General features: G+C 51.9%; 2 protein-coding genes across 6 annotated transcripts in view; both read left to right on the forward strand.

The window, feature by feature from the left end:
* The window catches only part of LOC128943996 (septin-4-like), a 208,906-nt gene that overhangs the window by 69,527 nt on the left and 124,820 nt on the right, over window positions 1-14,559 (forward strand). The window lies entirely within an intron of this gene.
* The window catches only part of LOC128943994 (S-adenosyl-L-methionine-dependent tRNA 4-demethylwyosine synthase TYW1-like), a 105,053-nt gene that overhangs the window by 39,743 nt on the left and 50,751 nt on the right, over window positions 1-14,559 (forward strand). For all 3 annotated transcript variants that reach the window (XM_054287049.1, XM_054287050.1, XM_054287047.1), the window contains exons 12-13: window positions 6,877-6,986; window positions 12,840-13,017. In XM_054287049.1, coding sequence (XP_054143024.1) covers window positions 6,877-6,986; window positions 12,840-13,017 — 288 coding nt within the window. The remainder of the gene's footprint in view (window positions 1-6,876; window positions 6,987-12,839; window positions 13,018-14,559) is intronic.

Genomic DNA, 14,559 nt, shown 5'->3' on the forward strand with positions numbered 1-14,559 from the left:
CCCAGGACATTAAGCTTGACTTAAACCAGAACTGCTGCTGAAAGAAGATTTCTTTTTGGTGATTTTCCAGCTCCTGTGCCTGGGCTGCTGCAGCCTTCGCTTGGCTGTGAGAGGGATCTTCCCTCCCTCCTTGCCACTCCCAATATTGCCCTGCTGGTCCTGTGCCCCCCCAGCTCCCAAACCCTGCAGTCAGGCCTGTCTGTGCTTGTTTTGTCCCCCACACCTTGCAGGTTGTTCAGTGTGTGACACTGAGGTGGAGCTGCAGGCCCTGGTGGCTGGGCAGGATAAACAAGGCAGCTCCTGAGCAGCAGGTGCCATCTGTGCAGACATGTGAAATCCCAGTTTTGATCTGCTGCTGGCACAATGTTCCTCATGCAGGTGTTGTGCTGGGCTCCTCGTGCAGATAAGGCTGCTGGGATTCTTTCTTCTTGATCTCTTCTTTCAGGATTTTGACATTTGTAGGTTCTGCCAATGTTTCCAACTGCACAACCCCCGAGCTCTCCCTGGATGGCTGAAGGAAAGGCCAAGGAGCCTGTTTGTTTTCTCTTCCTCATTTTGGCAAGAATGCTGCAGTGCAGCTGCTCTCCCTGGGAGCTGGATGTCACTGGAGCTGGCTGGTCCTGACTGACACATTCTGGCCCCAAACCAGCACTGATGGAATCACAGACTGGTTTGGGATGGGGCCTTAAAGAGATCAGTTCCAGCTGCTGTGGGCAGGACACCTCCACTGGAGCTCAGTATCCAAACATGCTCAGAAAATGAGGGGATTCTGTCAGAGATGTGGCTGCACTCTGCACTGGATGCTCTTCTGTTCCCCTTGTCCCTGGGAGCTGTCACAGCTGCCAGGGCCCCTGACTGGCTCTGCTGTGCCCTGCAGAGAGGCTGGCACTGCAGGGCTGTGGGGACAGGAAAAGCAGACTGGAAGCTGGGCCAGGGCAGGCTCAGGCTGGATTTCAGAAAAGACTCTTTCCCCAGAGGGTGCTGGCACTGCCCAGGGAATGGGCACAGCCCCGAGGCTGCCAGAGCTCCAGGGATGCCCAGGGTGGCATTGTTGGGGTGTCTGTGCAGGGCCAGGGCTGGACTGGATGATCCCTGTGGTCCCTTCCAGCTCAGGAATTCCCTGATTCTCCAAGGTGGATTGTTTGGTGTCACCCAAGGCTAGTCTATCAAAGCACTGAGGAGGACACCCCACACCTGAATCACTGCAGTGTCCCCAGCCATAATCCTGTCCTTCAAGGGAGTCTGTCCCTCTCCATCCCTGCTCCCAGCTGCTCTCACTGAGGCTGTGTCTCTTTAGCTTAATTGCCTAAATGGAAATGTGCAAGTGACCAAATCTTTTAATCAATTAGAGCAAGTGTGGGTTCTGAGCTCTGTGACACCTCCCTGCAGCACAGGCACCAGGCAGACCTGATTTGATGAGGGTTTTTGGCTCAGTGTCCAACACCCAATCAATTATTGTGGAGAGAGGGAACAGCTAAATAAGATTTAAATTAATAGGGTTTATTATTTTTGCATCTGAGGAGGAGGCAAAGCAGACAGAGTGAAATATCCTGTGAAGAAATTGGCTCGTATTTCTTCTGCTGTAACTTTAATGCTTATACCTGTGCATGGAGGTTTCAGGTTTTGCTTCTAGACAGCAACTGAAGTTGTGTTCAGACACTAAATCAGTGGGTGGCCAAAATCCAGGCATCACAGTAAGCCCTGCAAAATACAGAGATTAAAACTGAATAATCTCTCATAGGAGAAGTACTTAAGGTCTTTAAAAAATTAAGAAGAAACTGAAAACGGATGAAAACCAAAGCTTCTCCTCAGTAACTAACGTGATTCCAGGGGATAATTCCTCAGGGAAATGGGGAATATTGATATCAAAGGAGTGGACACTGCAGGTTTGGAACACCTGGAAGCTGAGCCTGAAAGCTCAGAGAGTCTCTGTGCATGTCCAGCCCCCAGTCCTGGTTCTGCTGCTCTCTTCTGCCAGGTTTCAGTTTGGTTATGGTTTTGTTTCCAGAAGGGACCTGTTGTGACCAAGGTTCATCCCTCACATTGGATTCTTCACTGGTTTGTTGAGTTTGGGCCTGTCTGTCTGCCAGGGGCTCCTGAAATGACCAAATAAATGTGGTGGGGGACAGCACATCAATGTGCCCAGTTCATGCCCCTGGTAAAAAAAGTGGTAAAAAAAAGTCTTGGTGCCTTCATGTGCTGCTCTGCCAGCTCTGTCATCTGAGGCATTTCTAGGAGAAAATGTGTGGGTTGAAATCTCTGATTTTCATTTTATAGCACTTTGTATTCTCCTGGACTTGGACTTCTTAAAGGTCCTGGGAGTTGTTGCAATCAGCTCCCAAATTTATGGGCTCAGTAGTGAATATAAACAGATTATGGGCTGTGAAATGTCCACCCTGGGCCTTGGGTGTCCCTGCAGGGGATGGTGCCAGGTCCAGCAGTCAGTGATGAGGGGCAGTGACTGGGGGCTTTGGAAGGGAATTCGCACATTTTGGCATCCAGGTGAGTTCTGGAATGGTGTGGGAAGCTGTGCTGGGCAGGGCTCAGGGATGGGGTAAATGGGCACAGCACAGCACACTGAGCATCACCTGCCTTGCAGGAGATCCTGCTCTTTAAAAAGGGAGATCTCAGAGCTGGGATGGAGCTTTTCAGCATGGGGCATCTTCCATCCTCAAGGTTTCAGTTGGAAGAGAATCACAGAATTCTTTTGTTGGAAAAGCCCTCTGAGATCCTTGAGTCCAGGTGTTCCCCCAGCACTGCCAAGGCCAGCAGACCCTGTCCTCAAGGGCCACATCCATGGGACTTTTAAACCTCTCCACCACTGCCCTGTGACACCTTTGCCATGAAGAAATTTCCCTTAATACCCAGTCTAAGCCACCCCTGGCAGCCTCTGGTCCTTTCAGACAATTTATCCAGCCTGCTCCAGGGTGACTTTGCCCATCCTAGGGACAACATTAAATTCAGGTTCTGTATCTCAGTCCTGGTCCCTGCCCAGCCCAGGCTGGGCTCCTCCTGTTGCTCTCAGGAGGTGCAGAAGAAAAGGATTAGCCAGGTTTCATTTTGTATCCCAGGAACATTAAACATGGCTGGCTTGTGCATTGGCCAAGCTTTTTTTGTGCTCTCCCTCCTTCTCCTGCCATCACTCCAGGGAAAGTCCTTGGGATCCCTTCTGTGTGTCCTTTCCTGGCCATGGCTGATGTTTTGCCTTCCCCTTTCTGCTGATGCCCCTGTGGTTTTGTGCTCCTTCTTTTGTTTGCAGCTGGAAGCTCACGAGGCTGCAGAAGAGCAGATTGATTTTGTTGTTTTGTCTTTGCTTTTTATTGCTGCAGTTTGCACTTCTGCCTTGGTAGGGCTCCCAAAACTGCCAGTTCTCCTGAAGTTCTTTTCCCCTCAGCTCTTCTCCTCTGAGATCTCCCTGCTGGCTCTCAGGATTCACTGAGACTGCTTCTTGAACTCTTCTTGTTTTTATTCTGCTCCTGCCCTCCCTGGGAATGGTGTGCTCTGTCCTCTCATGTCACTGCCACCAGCACTTCCTCACCTTCCTATTCCTCACCAGGTATCTCCCTGGCTCAGTCAATGCCTGCAGTAAATGATATTTTATACCTGAGCTGTATCTGCCCTCAGAGCCTCTTAATAACCATTTGCAGAATGCATAAAGCAAAAGCTAATTTATTAAAATAAACCAAGCACCTGGGGAGGCAGATCACAGCCCTGGGGAAGCTGCACCTTCACAGGGGTCCCAGAACCTGCCAGGGACACTGGGAATGCTGTGCCAGGCTCCTGGTGGATCAGAGGTGAGCTGGGAGTGCAGGGAAGCTGGATGGGAGCAGGCTGGGGGGGTTTCCAGGGCAGCCAGCAGGAGCTCCCATCATGTTCCCTGCAGTCGTGGGGCTGTGGCACTCAGGTGTCTCTGAAGGAGCAAACCTAACCTGTTCCACACCTGGAATCTCTGCTAAAATCAAGGTTTTCTGCTGGGTGTGGGTTTGGGTGGAGATTTCATTTAACTTGTGTTACTTTGGGAAGGAAGGAAAAGGAAAAAGGAGAAAGGGAAAGGAAAGGAAAAAGGAGAAAGGGAAAGGAAAAAGGAGAAAGGGAAAGGAAAGGAAAAAGGAGAAAGGGAAAGGAAAGGAAAAAGGAGAAAGGGAAAGGAAAGGAATCCCTGACAGCAATTCCTGCTCAGTGCTGGTGTGGCCAGAGGTGGGAGCTCACAGAGCCTGGGGGCAGTGGGATGGTGGCTCTGGTTTCTGTCTGTGCTGAGACTGGGGAACAACCTCCTGAGCCCAGGGAATTACTGCTTTATCCTCCTCTTGGCAGGGAACCTCCTTTTGCCAAATAAGCAGCTCTGTAGACCTGACCTGGTGTGTTTATTAAACAGTAGGATGTGTTAAAAATGCAGGGCCTGTTGGACACTAATAGCTGTCCAGGGTGCACCCACAGCCTATTGATTTCCTGCCAGCTGGCCCTATTAAATATACAAGGTACAAGTTTTGCAGTTAAACATGGAAGAGTTTTATAAATGCCTTTTATAGCTGACATTCATAAAACTTTCCATGTTGCCAGATGGGGAAGTAAAGGGGAAATTCAAAAAGCTGTTTTGACTTAAGGATCCTTGAGGTGGTGAAGTTTGAGAACAGTGTTTGAATCTTTGCTCTTGAGGTGGATAAAGAAATGTTTGGGCCAAAAGCCTGATTTTATTGAGCCTGGGTTTGTGGTTTAGCACTATCAGACAGATGTTTCTCACTTGGGGAGTCCCAGAATCCCAGACTGGTTTGGCTTGGAAGGGACCTTAAACTCCACCCAGTGCCACCCCTGCCATGGCAGGGACACCTCCCACTGTTCCAGGCTGCTCCCAGCCCTGTCCAGCCTGGCCTTGGGCACTGCCAGGGATCCAGGGGCAGCCCCAGCTGCTCTGGGCACCCTGTGCCAGGGCCTGCCCACCCTCACAGGGAGGAATTTTTTCCCTGATGCCCAACCCAAACCTGCTCTCTCTTGGTTTGGATCCCTCTCCCCTTGCGCAGAGGTCACTGGGAGCCTTTTGCTGGTCTCCAGTGAGGATGGAGCAGCCCCTCATCCTGAGCAGGTGCTGCCCTGTCCCTTCTCCCTCAGCTAAAGGCTGGAGTCCTGTCCTGCTGCCCTGGAGCTGAATGCAGCTGGAAGCTCCAGGTGTCCCCAGGGCTGCACAGTTTATATGCATTAATTGTTGTAGTGACAGTGTTAGTAATAGTGCCTTATGTACTTTACTGTGCACAATAAATTATGGACAAGGCCATCAAAGAAGTTTTTTCCATTTGAGGGGGAAATGTGGGAAATGGATTTGTAGATAATTCCCAAAGCTTGACAGAAGGCTCACACAGTGTGCATTTGTATGTAAACTTTGAGAAATGCTGACTTAGAAATGCCATGGAATAGGACAGACATGTCTGAGAGAGAATGGAACTAGAAACAAGTTTCAAAAGATGGCCTTGCAAATAATATGGATACTTTGGAGAAATAGAGAAATAGAACCATGAAAGATGCATTGTAGTGGGACCCACAAGGGGTAATTTTAGGTGATTTGCTTTAAGGCATTTACAGCATGGTGTGACAAAAGCTGATAGCCAAGAAACATCTATAGTGTATTGTAATTAGGAAATAATTGGCTTCTGATTGTGAGGGTGTGAATTCTAACATCTGTATTGTCTCACCCTTCTCATAAGACTGAAAATGGAATAAGTTTTTAAAATGCCTCTCATTGCCCCCTCTCTGGTCAGAACAAGGCATAACCCAGCATGCAGGGAGGGGGTGCAGGAAGCAGAGGTCACCTGGCTGCAAAACTGAGTGTCAGGAGTGTATTTTGCTGGGCCTTGTTTTCCTTCCAGAGGTGAGTTAATCCAGGAGCTTTTGTGAAGGCCCCTGCACAATTTGCTGCTCTTAATGAACTCTGAGGGCTGCCAGGGGAAAAACTGGGGGGGCTTTTGGAGCATATTTCATGTTTTGGGATGAAGCAGGAAATGATGGACAGAAAACAAGGAGGTGAAAACACAGAATGTCATTGACTTCCTTAAGATGATATTTAAGGGCTGGATGAACCCCTCATGCTGATAAAGTAAGAAATGAGGAGGAACTCCATGGGTCTTCCAGTGCTTGGGTCTATTTACCTGGGTTGGCTTTTGCTGTTTTCCAAGAAAACAAAATATGGGGACAATGAACCAGATAAGGTTGGCTTCCCACCCCTGTGTGACCCAGCAGTTCCTCAGATGGAATCTGGGGTTTTTCCCGTGCAAACTGCTTGGGTCAGGGGGATTAAAGTCTGGGAGATGGCCCAGATCCCCCGGGAATGCATCCCTGGGACAGGGCAGGGTTCCTGCTCTCTTTAGGGGGTTTGGAGGAGCCTGCCCTCATCTGTCCTGGTACCAGAGCACCACACAAAGATCAGGGTAGAAACAAATTCTGTCCTCAGGGTGGTGCTTGGTGCCTTTGAAATGAACTAAAAATGGCCTGGGACCTCCCTTGTCCAGAGCTTGTGCAGCTGTGGGCAGAACAGGAGCAGAACCAGTTTCCCTTTCTTTACAGAGGTTTTTGCAGACATTATTTTGGCTCAGAAGCCTTTCACCTGTGCTTCAAAATATCTGTATAGAGTGTGATATTATGCACAAGGCCCATTCCTCCCTCTGGGAGCCCAGAGCCTGCAAGGAGAGGGGTGTAAGAGAGGTGTTCAGGGGTGACACCCAGAGGCTGGGGCAGCAGCAGGAGGTGCTGAGCATCTTTTGTTGCTTTGAATGTTTGTTGCGGATTCATATTCCAATAAATGTTGATGATGCCAAAGTCCCCAGGTGGCAGGTGAGTTCCCCAGGTGGGTTCCAGGTGGCAGTGGGTGACTGTGCCCTCTTCCCTCAGGCACCACACGAACCCCGTGGGCACCGAGTGGCGCTGGAGCATGGACCAGCCCGAGCAGATCCTGCACGAGGCCCTCGAGAAGCACCAGAACATGATCAGGCAGTTCAAAGGTAACTCCTGCTCTGTCCCACCCCTGGGCTCTTGGGGGATAACCAGCAGTGACACAGGTGAGTGTCACAGACACATTTTATGGAAAATCCTTTATTTGGGATTTTTCCTCCTGAGAGGCCTCAGGAACAAAATGTAAACATTGATTATCTGCTGCTGTGGAATGCAACCGGTAAATCTGGGATTGGCCTCATGTGGTTGTTTCTAATTAATGGCCAATCACAGTCAGCTGGCTTAGACTCTCTGTCTGAGCCACAAACCTTTGTTATCATTCCTTTTTTTTCTATTCTTAGCTAGCCTTCTGATGAAATCCTTTCTTCTATTCTTTTAGTATAGTTTTAATATAATATATATCATAAAATAATAAATCAAGCCTTGTGAAACATGGAGTCAGATCCTCATCTCTTCCCTCATCCTAAGCCCTCTGTGAACACACTCACAGGTGAGAATGTTCTGCTCCTCTGGGAAGGAGGCCTGAGCTTCAGGCTGTCAGGAGGATGGGGGAGAAGAGGCTGCTGTGGCTCATTAATGTCTTCTGAAATGAGGGTCAGCCGCTGGGAGTGTGCTGTGCCTGGAGGGAGTAGAGCGGAGCTGCCTCTGGTGCATCCTGTAGTTGTCAAATCCTTTCCCTTGGTGTGCACAGAGCCCTCCACAGTGCTTACAGCCAGCCTGGGTGATGGGGGATCCTGGCTCCTCTGGAGGAGGAAGCAAAAGCCATCAGCCTCTTACCTGACAGGACACACACTGGCAGCCCTGACACCCAGCTTTGTGTTACCTGCAACTCCTGGCTGGTGTTTGTCTCATGAATAATGAAACAGCAGCAAGCAGGGGATTTTGATTTTCAGCAATTATTCAGTACCTGTGGTTGAGACTGAAGCTGCAGCTCCACAGCACCTCTGGGAAGCACTGCAGCTTGCTTCCCACAGAAATTCCCTGGAAGTTTGATATAAATTCTGTGTCTGTAGCTGTAGAGAGGGCTGGGGGTTTTGTTTCCCCAATGTGATGATCTGGCTGCTGTGCCAAGGTCAGCTGTGTGTGCTGGCAGGGCTGGCCAGCTTGGCAGGACAGCTCCAGGGCTCTGCTCTCCCCAGCTGCCTTGAGCTGCACAAATGGAGTGGAACAGCCATAAAACCTGCGGGATGGGCCTGGCCTTGGCTGTCATTTTGGGAACCTGATTGTTTAGGTTGGCTGTGCTCAAAGAGGTTCCAATGGATCCAGGATGTGGCAGGCACAAAGCCCTTCTGTCAGCAGAGCAGAGCTGCTCTGCCTCCATCTCTGCAGCTGGATAATGGGTGGAAAAATAGCTCAGGTTGGAGCCCCATGGGCTTCGCTCTCCTCACGTGGCTGCTTTGGAGCAGCAGCTCAGTGAAGCCTCACTCCTGAGCCTGGGCTTTCTTTGGCACTGTCAGACATCCCCTGGGGCAGGGGTGGTGGTGCTGAAACAGCCTCAGCAGCTCTGCAGGGAAACCTGGGGGTGAGAGGCACACTCAGGGCAGGGCTTTACCCCAGGGGCACCTGCAGAAACAGCAGGGCTGAGCCAGTGGATGCAGGGAAGGGCCTGGAGCCCCAGGAGGGGCTGAGGGAGCTGGGCAGGGGCTCAGCCTGGAGCAAAGGAGGCTCAGGGGGCCCTTGTGGCTCTGCACAGCTCCTGACAGGAGGGGACAGCCGGGGGGGTCGGGCTGTGCTCCAGGGAACAGGGACAGGAGCAGAGGGAACGGCCTCAGGCTGGGCCAGGGCAGCTCAGGGGGGATTTTGGGGAAATTTCTCCACTGAAAAGGGAGGCCAGGCCCTGGCACAGGCTGTGCAGGGCAGAGGTGGAGTGCCCATCCCTGGAAATGCTCAAAATTCATGTGGATGTGGCACTTGGGGACACGGTTTAGTGGTGGCCTTGGTAGTGCTGGGGAATGTTTGGACTCTGATGCTGGAGGTTTTCCCAGCCTCAGTTTCTCTGTGCCTCTGAGCACTGGGAGGTTCTGAGGGAGATCAGATCTGTCTATGCTGGAGTCCCACCTGTCTGTTGTCCCTGTCCCCAGAAGAAGGGACAGCAGACTTGGTTTCTGTTTGGGAGGGTGAAGTTACACATCAAAATGAGCTTGTTCAGGCAGGGTGGGGCCTGGAGAGGTGGGACCCTCCTACCCTGGAGGCTTTCAGGCCTCTGGAGAGGAGCCATTACCACCCTGCACTGAGGAATAACCTTCTCATTCCCTGACCCTGCTGTCTTCCCAAAATGAGTTGAGGACAGGGAATGATTATGGAGAGACTTTCCAGCATCTGAAATACTGCTGAAGTGTCAGGGGGCCTGTCAGGACATCCCAGTTCTCTCCTTTTGGAGTCTATTTTCTGTTAAACAAATTCATAAATATTACTGAAAATGTGCCTGTGCATCTGAGCACAGTTACCCTTGACCTGGAACTGTGAAAGGAGAAAGCAGAAAAGCTCTGGACTAGAACTGTGCTGTTAAGTGGGAAAATAAAAGCTGGTTTATTTTTCTAGTGCTAGATGGCAACATTCCTGTCCTAGCTGCTGTGAGGCAAAGGTTTATTAAGGAGAAGAAAAATGGGAAAGAGAAGCCCAGGAGCTCCTGTTCCATGTAGCGAATTTTACGTCATTCTTCCCTCAGGTGTGTGGGGAAGTGTTGTCAGGGTTGAAGCAGCAAGAGCCAAATTGAGGAGGAGCAGAGTGAGTGAACTGAGCTGGGGACAGGCAGAGGTTCAGCTGGGGCAGGATCAGAGTCCCCATGTGCAGTGCCAGGCTGGAGGAATGGTCCTGGCTCCTCCTGCCAGCCCAGCAGCTCTGCACAGACACCAGGGGCCTTTACTGGGAGTGATGTTTGAGAGAAACCCAGCAAAAGCACAGGAAGCACCTGCTGGAGCAGTGAGGTGGCCAGGCTGCTGTGGGGAGGGGAGGAGAGGTCGTGGCTGGGCTCTGTCCCTGTGCTGGCACTGCTGGGGCACCTCCAGGAAAGACAGCAAGGGCTGGAGCACGTCCAGGGAAGGGCCTGGAGCCCCAGGAGCAGCTGAGGGAGCTGGGCAGGGGCTCAGCCTGGAGCAAAGGAGGCTCAGGGGGCCCTTGTGGCTCTGCACAGCTCCTGACAGGAGGGCACAGCCGGGGGGGTCGGGCTGTGCTCCAGGGAACAGGGACAGGAGCAGAGGGAACGGCCTCAGGCTGGGCCAGGGCAGCTCAGGGGGGACAGCAGCAGGAATTTCCCCATGGAAAGGGGGCTCAGCACTGCCAGGGGCTGCCCAGGGAGGTCTGGAGTGCCCATCCCTGGAGGGGTTTATAAACTGTGTGAAATGTGGCACTTGGGGACAGGGGTTAATGGTGACCTTGCAGTGCTGGGGAATGGTTGGATTCCATCTCCATTTCCCAGCATTGATGTGTCTGATCCTGCAGCTCTGGCTGGGCACCCACAGGGACTCCAGAGGTGTCCCAGCAGGGCTCAGGTGTTGGACCCTGGCCCCTGGCATAGACTTTGGGCTGTTTGGGCTTCTGGGGAATCAAAACTCCCTTAACTGGGGAGTCCTCAGGGCTGGAGTGTCTGGAGGTGCTGCTCAGGTACCTCCCTGAGCCTTTGGAATTCATTGGTGCTGCTCTTTCCAGTTTTGGAGGCTTTGCAGGCAGATCCATCCACACACCCATTCCATGGGCCAGAGAAACTACTGAGCTCATCTGGTGCTTTATTCATATTATCCATTGCAGTAAAAATGAGATTTCCTTTGAAGGACCAGAATTCTTGTGTCCCTTTATCCTTTAGGACACCCTACAGGACAGCCCTCATACTCTGGGTGCCCGTGGGTGATGATAAATCCCTTCTGCTTTAGTGTTGCCACAGTTTGTGCTGGCTTTGGAGAGCACAGCCATTAAAGCCCCATCATTCTCTCTTGGATTAAATGATGGAGAGACACCTCACTGATAGGGAGTGAGGCTGCAAAGTTTATTTGATGGATACATTTTTCTGGGGAGTGACTTGTAAATCTCTGTGCCCTTGCAAAGGGCACACACAGGATGGAAACATAACTCAGGAATGAGAGAGTGGGAGTCTGATAATAAAGGGAAAAAGCCAGAAGGAAATGCATGATCTGTGCCAGGAAATCCTCAGAGTACCATGGATCAGCATGGACAGAGCAGGTCTCTCATCCCCCTGGCCCCCAGGCCCTTGAGGTGCTGCTCAGGTCCTTGCAGGGGTGCCAGAGTCAGCCCAGCCTCCCCAGGGTGCTGTGCCAGGGGTGCTGTCTTTGCCCAAGTTAGTGCAGCAGCTGGAATCAGCTTTTCTGCTGGGGGCTGAGGGCAGGAGCAGAGCCAGAGGGATTCAGGAGAGTCCCTGCCCTCCTGCAATCCACCAGTCCTGGCAGTTCATCCCTGCCTGGCTGGTGGTTTGTGTGCTCAAAGGGTTGTGTGCAAACCCACTCCCTGCTCTGGGTGGATGTAGCAGGTTTGGTGTAAACTGTTTTGGGAAAGTTCCCCTCAAACTTTAGGGGATGTTGGGATTTTGTTCTGCTGCTTATAAAGCTGGCAGGCTAATTATGAGAGTCCAGACGAAAAATGCTGAGAGAGAGAAATTAATTAATTGCAAAACTGACTTACAGTAGTTTTAGGAATATGAAAGTTAGTGCTTTAATCTCAGCGTGTGCTGGAGACGCTGCTTTCTTCTCCAATAAAGCTCTCATTTAGTGCTGTCAGCTTTCTATGGAATAACCATTAGTCCTGTCACTTCCTCAGGACTGAGCCTGGCTGCTTGAAAATGCACTGAGCCCTGCTCTGATTCCAAACCAGCTTTGCTACGTGAGGCTGGAGCAATATCCACAAACACCTCTTTTATCTGGGCTTTGCAGCAGAGCTGTAATTTTCTGTTCTGCAGCGTCAAGGCAACGAGAAGGGAGCTAAGGACCTGGATTCACACTCCAGGCTTTGTTTTTTATCTTTAAAACAGACCAGCCCCCAATCTAAAGCCTCAGATAGGATTTGAGTACATCAAGGCACGTCAGGGAAATGTGAAGTGACAGATTGGGAACAAAAGCTTGTTTGGAGGCAGCTGATTTCATCCGGGGTCCTGAGCACCTGGTCAGGTGTGGGTGGGCTGCAGGAGCATCCAGCTCCCCCTCCCTCCTGTGGGCATCAGGAGTGGGACTCAGGTGGTGTTTGCACATGGATGCTACATTGGAGCTGTTTGTGTTTTCCTTCTGAAAGGTCTCTGCCTGTTCAGGACCGTGCCGTGTGCTGGGTTTTCTTTTGATCGCATCCCCTGTGGAGCTGCACGTTCTGTGTTTGCAGTCAGGGCTCAGCACCTTGCTGTGCTTGGGGAGCTGTGCTCAGCTGCCCTTCCTGCATTCAGTCCCTTGCTGTGAAGGGCTCAGCTGCCCTTCCTGGAGCCCACAGGGACCAGCACAGCACAGCCATGGCCTGGGCTGCTTTCCTGACACACCTGCTTGCAGTGGCCTTGAGCTGCCCTGTGTGTTTGTGTCTCAGCACTCAGCAGCCTCCCGAGGCCTCAGCAGTGGGGAGCTTGGCTCAAGTGTTTAATCCTGGCTCAGGTGTCAGCAGCACATTGCTCTCAGCAGTGCCCAGGGCACTCCCAGCCCAGGCTCTGGCTGCTGCTGCTCTGTGGGTGCTGCAGAGCTGCTCCCTGGCCCTGGCCTGGTGTCCCCTGTGCTTTGGGAGGGCTCCAGCTGCTCTTCCCAGCCCTCCTGTGCCAGGTGTGTTTTGGGTACAGATGTTTGGGAGGGGAATTTGTTACAGAACCACAGAAGGGTTTGGGTTGGAAGGGACCTTAAAAATCATCTTGTTCCTTCCACCTTCCCCCAGAGCAGGTTGCTCAGTCCCATGCACTGTTCATGTCAGTGTTGTCCCCTCTGCAGGTGTGTCAGGAGTGAAGGCAGCCCGGCTGGAGGAAGCTCTGGCAGTGAAGCACTGTGCCCTGTCCCTGGTGGGGGAGCCCATCATGTACCCCCACATCAACCAGCTGGTGAGGCTCCTGCACCAGCAGGGCATCTCCACCTTCCTGGTCACCAACGCCCAGTTCCCTGAGGAGATCAGGTAAGAGCTGCAGGAAATCCCTCCTCAAACACTGGAGTGCTGACCTGTGTCCCCATGCCATGCTGTGCCCCTCAGAGTCAGTCTGCACAAGCACTGGCAATGAAAATCCCCCTCAGCGTCTGACTTTAACCTCAATCTCCTCATGCTCCTTCTCAGCCCTTTCTCCCCCTCAGTTTGATTTTTTCTGTACCTCCTTAACAAACTGTGATTGCTGCTGGAAGTGGAGAGGCTGGAATGTGGCACCTGTGGAGGTGTGGCAGGAGGGGAGCAGGGACTGAGCTGTGCTTTGTGCCTGGGACAGGGGTAATTTCTGTCCTGCCAGCCAGAGCAGGGCACTGAGCTCAGAGATTGTCTTTGGGGCTGATCTTTGATCTGACCCCAGAGCAGCAGCTGTGAAGGCTCAGCCCACAGCTCTGCCCAGCCCAGCATCCCCAGCAGGGTCAGGATCAGGAGGGGGACAAGCACATGTCCATCAGCAAAGTGGGATCTGCTTCACCTCCCTCAGGGGGACTTGAATGAAATCTCCCAAACACTTCAATGAACTCTTTCAGAGTCTTTCCAAAGGAAAAGAATCCCTTTTTCTGATGCTTTGGAGCATCCAGGCTGTTGTTACCAAAGTGCAGCACGTGGGGAAATGCAGCTCCAGGGAGGCTGGGGCTGCTCACAACCCCAGCAGCTGAGAACAGCAGCAAATCCAGCCCTGGAGCTGTGGCAGGGTGGCCTTGGTGTCACCCAGCTCATTCCTGCTCCTCTCTGTGCTCCTGGGACAGCTTCCCTTGCACTCATGGTCTGAATCTGGCACTGAGGGGGGAGTGCAGGCACTTTGGGGGTGAGTAATTATACACTACAAAGGCATTCCAAATGATTGAATAATTGTGTAATCAAGTTACTTTAAGTCATGTATTATGTGCCTGGTAGATAGAAATTGCTCTTTCCTAAATATAGCAGTTTATAAAGAGAGCACACACTCTATTTGGAAGCTGCACTTTTCGGATCTGCTGAATCTTTTTAAAAAGAAACAAAAAAGAAGGGGATAAAATGCTAGTCTTGCTGTCTTAAAAATTGCAACTGATCTTTGGCTCATCAAAGCAGATGATTTGCTTAATATGGGAACTGAAGTTGGCACGCAGCTCACTTCTGTGCTGTCAGCAGAGGAGCTGCAGTCAAAAAGTTCATCCTGCAATAGGCAGGGTGACCTCAAGAGAGCTGAGAGGGACTGGGGACAAGGGAGGGAGGGACAGGACCCAGGGAATGGCTCCCAGTGCCAGAGGGCAGGGCTGGATGGGATATTGGGAATTGGGAATTGTTCCCTGTGAGGGTGGGCAGGCCCTGGCACAGGGTGCCCAGAGCAGCTGTGGCTGCCCCTGGATCCCTGGCAGTGCCCAAGGCCAGGCTGGACAGGACTGGGACAGTGGGAGGTGTCCCTGCCATGGCTGGATGAGTTTTAAGGTCCCTCCCAGCCCCTTCTGGGAGAGGGCAGTGTGGCCTGGGGTGTTGCTGGGGTCAGGCCAGGGGCTCCAGTGGGTGCCCCCTGTGCCTTCC

Source organism: Melozone crissalis, unplaced genomic scaffold, assembly GCF_028551555.1.
Source record: "Melozone crissalis strain CALT ecotype California unplaced genomic scaffold, PUWL_Pcris_2 ptg000057l_1, whole genome shotgun sequence".
Lineage (NCBI taxonomy): Eukaryota > Metazoa > Chordata > Aves > Passeriformes > Passerellidae > Melozone > Melozone crissalis.